This window comes from Miscanthus floridulus, chromosome 16 (genome assembly GCF_019320115.1).
Source record: "Miscanthus floridulus cultivar M001 chromosome 16, ASM1932011v1, whole genome shotgun sequence".
Taxonomy (NCBI): domain Eukaryota; kingdom Viridiplantae; phylum Streptophyta; class Magnoliopsida; order Poales; family Poaceae; genus Miscanthus; species Miscanthus floridulus.
Genome location: NC_089595.1, coordinates 16,779,952 through 16,783,725, shown reverse-complemented (window position 1 = coordinate 16,783,725; position 3,774 = coordinate 16,779,952). Strand labels below are relative to the sequence as shown.

Here is a 3,774-nt window from a genome sequence, read left to right as displayed (position 1 = left end):
CGCAATTTGCAGGACAAACTGGTGTGGGGGACTGGGGAGGATTGGCCATGGCGTGCTTCCTGGGACGGCCCTCTCCAGTCGTAAAGTCCATTCAGTTAATGCCCTGTGTTGCGGTGTTGCCATCGCCGGATTCAACCCATAAAGCTAGGGAAGGTGCCGCTAGTTGATTGATTTGCTTTATGCGAGCAGGTGCGGCACGCACCAAACTAGAAACAAGGTCTTCGCAATGGAACAAATGTATATAACACGGAAAATATTGACAACTCAAGTAGTCAAGTGCTATATCGTACTACGAGATATTACGATCCATGCACGTCCAACAATATACTTACTACGACAATATATACAGCCACAAGTCGCTACGTACCAAAATTTCAATCTGTTTACCCAGGACTAATGTGTTGCTCAGAAGATATCTTGCATATTCACTTATCGATCACCTTTGCTCTTGTTACATCTTTGTGCTTGATGCAACTCCCTGAAGGTTCTGCATTCTTTTGGATCCACGGGTGCTTCATGATGTCTTCAAGACAAAGCCTCTTGCTTGAATCCTTAACTAGCAGCTGCACACAATCACACCAAAAAAGTCAATAGTCCAGCCCACAGCCATTTAAATTTATTAATCTCCTATATAATATAATCACTACTTTTAGATGCCACCTTGGAAATGAGATCCTTCGCCTCTGAAGACACACGAGGAGTTGAAGGGAACGCCCAATCCACCGTAACTATCCTGCACAAAATTCATGTGGCAGTGGCGCACAAAATGTTAAGGAATGAATACCAGGGAGAAAAGAAAAACAGACGCTTCAGCCCCACCATACCTTCTCAAGGTATCATTCTGTTCGTCGGCTTCAAAAGGAGGTGAACCATACAAGTACTCGTAGCACAGGATTCCCAGGGTCCAGTTGTCCACGGCATGGTCATGAGCTTTCTTCTCTACCATCTCTGGTGCCAGATAGTCGATTGTGCCGCAGAGTGTGTGTCGTTTAGCATTCGAGCGAGCTGCCCATCCAAAATCTGCAATTTTAAGCCGGCCCTGGAGTAAAGGGAAGTTAGCTAGTTGTCAAATCACCACCTAGCATTTGATGCATCAATAAAAGAGTAAAATACCCATCCCGACAATAGCAGTTCTTCAGAAATACTGAGGCATTGAAGAAGCATTTGTAGAACCATTTCTCCACATATGTCAGTGAATCAGCAAAAATATGTGTTTCCAAATTCATTCATAGAGGCATGATATATATCCTATCCAGGTGACACCCATATCGAGATGTAACGACAAATATCATCTGCTTCGTACATGTATAAAGTGCATTGATTGATTCATTCATTCATTCCTGAGTTTGTTCTAAGCTCAGGTTCAGCAGTTTTACAAGAAGAAAAAAGAAACAGGGAAAGAGCAAGCACATGGACTAAGTATTTGAAGTAAACGCATGGGAACACACTTGAAACCCTTCTTTTCCTATTTGGTCTTTTGGCTATTAGTTGGAAGGCCGGGGCGTTTTGGCCCTCGAACTCTAAAAAAACCCTTCTTTTCCTAGCATTTCAGCCCAGGCGGGGCACCATGCCTCAGTGGTAGCTAGATCATCTGCGCAGCAATCTAACTTGATTCCATATTTTAATGTTGTCTATGAATTGTCCTTCCTAGACAATGTTTCCGTTTTGACACTTACAAAGAGCCAAGTCTTACTGTCTGCATTGTAAATTGGATTCTTGAGCAAAACATTTAGAGAAAAAAATTCCAACCAATGAGATCAGCTGTAGATTGGATTCTTGAGCAAACTTAAAGCAATGGTTCTATTAGATCCTATTATATGCAGAAACAAGACCATCAGCCTATTAAAATTATAACGAAATGGAGCAAACACTACGGGCCCTACCCTTGAGCAAAGTATTACAGTAATGATCATGTTAGAATCTGTTTTGTGTAGAATAAGACCATCTGGTAAGCAAAATTACAACAACACGAAAACAGTAAAACTACAAAGACAGGCACAGATAAATTTGCTTGCAACAGCCAACGATAAATAATACCAGAATAAACGCATAAATCACATATGGTGCTAGAAATAATAACAGCCGCAACAGCTTCATAAAAGAAGAAGAACCAACCTCGAGATCGAGCAGCAAATTCTCAGGCTTGATGTCCCTATGTATGATTCCCTTCTTGTGGCAGTATGCCAGTGCACCAGCAAGGCTCGCGACATACTAAAACACATAAGATTAATTGGTGTCACAATTTAACAAAAGAATGGCAAATCAGAAGGAAAGCTGCATATGTATATTATGCTCTAGAGCGTGGTATGTCAATGCCAGCACAAGTTCTTGGCCATTAATGGCATCATGACAAGTTGAGGCTGAGAGCCTGAGACAGTGTCATGCTAAAAGAGATGCCATGAATTTCTCACATTGTTTTGTGTATAAATGTCTGGGTTCAGGGGAATAAAGTCATAAACTGTAGAGTGCACTGCATGTGCAACACATGGATAGCAGTTCATATAAAAAATTGGTTCAGCTTAACTTGTAAAATTGGATTGATCCTTTGTCTTGCATTTCTTGGAAATGCATTAGAGTTTCTAAAGAATACTTAATACTGCAATCAGATAATGCAAAGATCCGTAAAATCCAAATATCATTTTGGAAGCTTATAAAATGGCACTAAAATTTTCAAATATCAAATTATTTTCAACGTCAGAAACCTTTTAATGAGCTGTAACTTTAACTTGTAACCGTTCCACAGAGTGTACCATCAATTAATGACTCATTGTGTCATAATCATACATGATATCTGATACAAGTAAAATCAAGTTGGGCCATTACTCAAGACTTTCTTGCTACCATTCATGACTTGAGTGCAAATAATATCATGCAATTGCCAACCATAGACCTACTCAGGCTCACGGGCTAGCAGCCTAGTTCTCAGAAACTTTGTTTGTACAATTCTCTCTCTCCCTCTAGCTTTCCATTTCCCTCTACCTCTCCCTCTCTCTCCTCTGTCTTTTTTCATCCTAGTTTTGTTTTAATCAAGTAACAGTAGTGGGCTCCTCAGTCCCCACTGCATTTCCCCCCTAAAAAAATATCACACCCATTGCAGTAACAAGGGACTTTGCCTCGACTATTATGGTTCAGGTTAACATAATTTAGGTCAACAATAGGAGGAACGGCAGTCCAACCGTAGACACAACCGGGAAATAACAGTGAACCAAAAGGGAAACGGGGAGGGGGGTTCTTACTGTGGCGGCCGTGCGCTCGTCGAAGCGGCCAGCGGCGCGAAGGACCTTGTAGAGCTCGCCACGGGCCGCGTACTCGAGGACGAGGACGACTTTCTCTTCGTCGTGGAACCAGGCGAAGAGGCGGAGCACGTTGGGGTGGTCGAGGTCGCGCTGGATCTCGATCTCCCTCCGCAGGTGCGGGTGGAAGCGGTACTTCTCCAGCTTCGGCTTGAATATCACCTTCAGCGCCACCACGTACCCGCTCTGGATCATCATCGCCACGCGTAGATGAACTTCCATTGGAGGCGAAATTTTAGGGGAATCGAGAGAATTGGAGAGTACGAGTTGATCGGGCCGACCTGCTTCTCGCGGGCGAGGTACACCTTGCCGAACTTGCCCTCGCCGATGTACTTGCCGATCTCGAAGTCGGACATGCTCCACTCCTCGCGCGTCGCCATCGCAGGCGGGCGTGGCGAATGGTGGGGCGAGGTTGTGCGAGACTAAGAAGACGGCGACGGGTTGCGTGGAGGAGGAGCCGGAACCGGAGAAGGGGATGGAA

General features: G+C 44.0%; 1 protein-coding gene across 2 annotated transcripts; it reads right to left on the bottom strand.

The window, feature by feature from the left end:
- Positions 1 to 232: 232 nt before the first annotated feature.
- LOC136512319 (serine/threonine-protein kinase Aurora-3-like) lies at positions 233 to 3,774 on the bottom strand. Of its 2 annotated transcripts, none has more exons than XM_066506285.1 (6): positions 3,575 to 3,774; positions 3,237 to 3,479; positions 2,116 to 2,211; positions 825 to 1,039; positions 661 to 733; positions 233 to 563 (listed from the first exon to the last, which is right to left on the bottom strand). In XM_066506285.1, the coding sequence occupies exons 1-6, from the start codon at positions 3,671 to 3,673 to the stop codon at positions 426 to 428; spliced, it is 864 nt and encodes a 287-aa protein (XP_066362382.1). In that variant the 5' UTR covers positions 3,674 to 3,774; the 3' UTR covers positions 233 to 425. The 2 variants fall into 2 exon arrangements, with proteins under 2 accessions (XP_066362382.1, XP_066362383.1); XM_066506286.1 differs by having other exon boundaries at positions 876 to 1,039.

What these genes read in the sequence shown, in the direction of transcription:
- LOC136512319 (XM_066506285.1), bottom strand. Translation starts at nt 3,673, where the DNA reads ATGGCGACGCGCGAGGAGTGGAGCATGTCCGACTTCGAGATCGGCAAG. An exon ending in ACCTCGCCCGCGAGAAGCAG is followed by an intron (nt 3,480 to 3,574) that starts GTCGGCCCGATC and finishes ATGATGATCCAG; the next exon opens with AGCGGGTACGTGGTGGCGCT. An exon ending in ATTTGCTGCTCGATCTCGAG is followed by an intron (nt 1,040 to 2,115) that starts GTTGGTTCTTCT and finishes CCTTTACTCCAG; the next exon opens with GGCCGGCTTAAAATTGCAGA.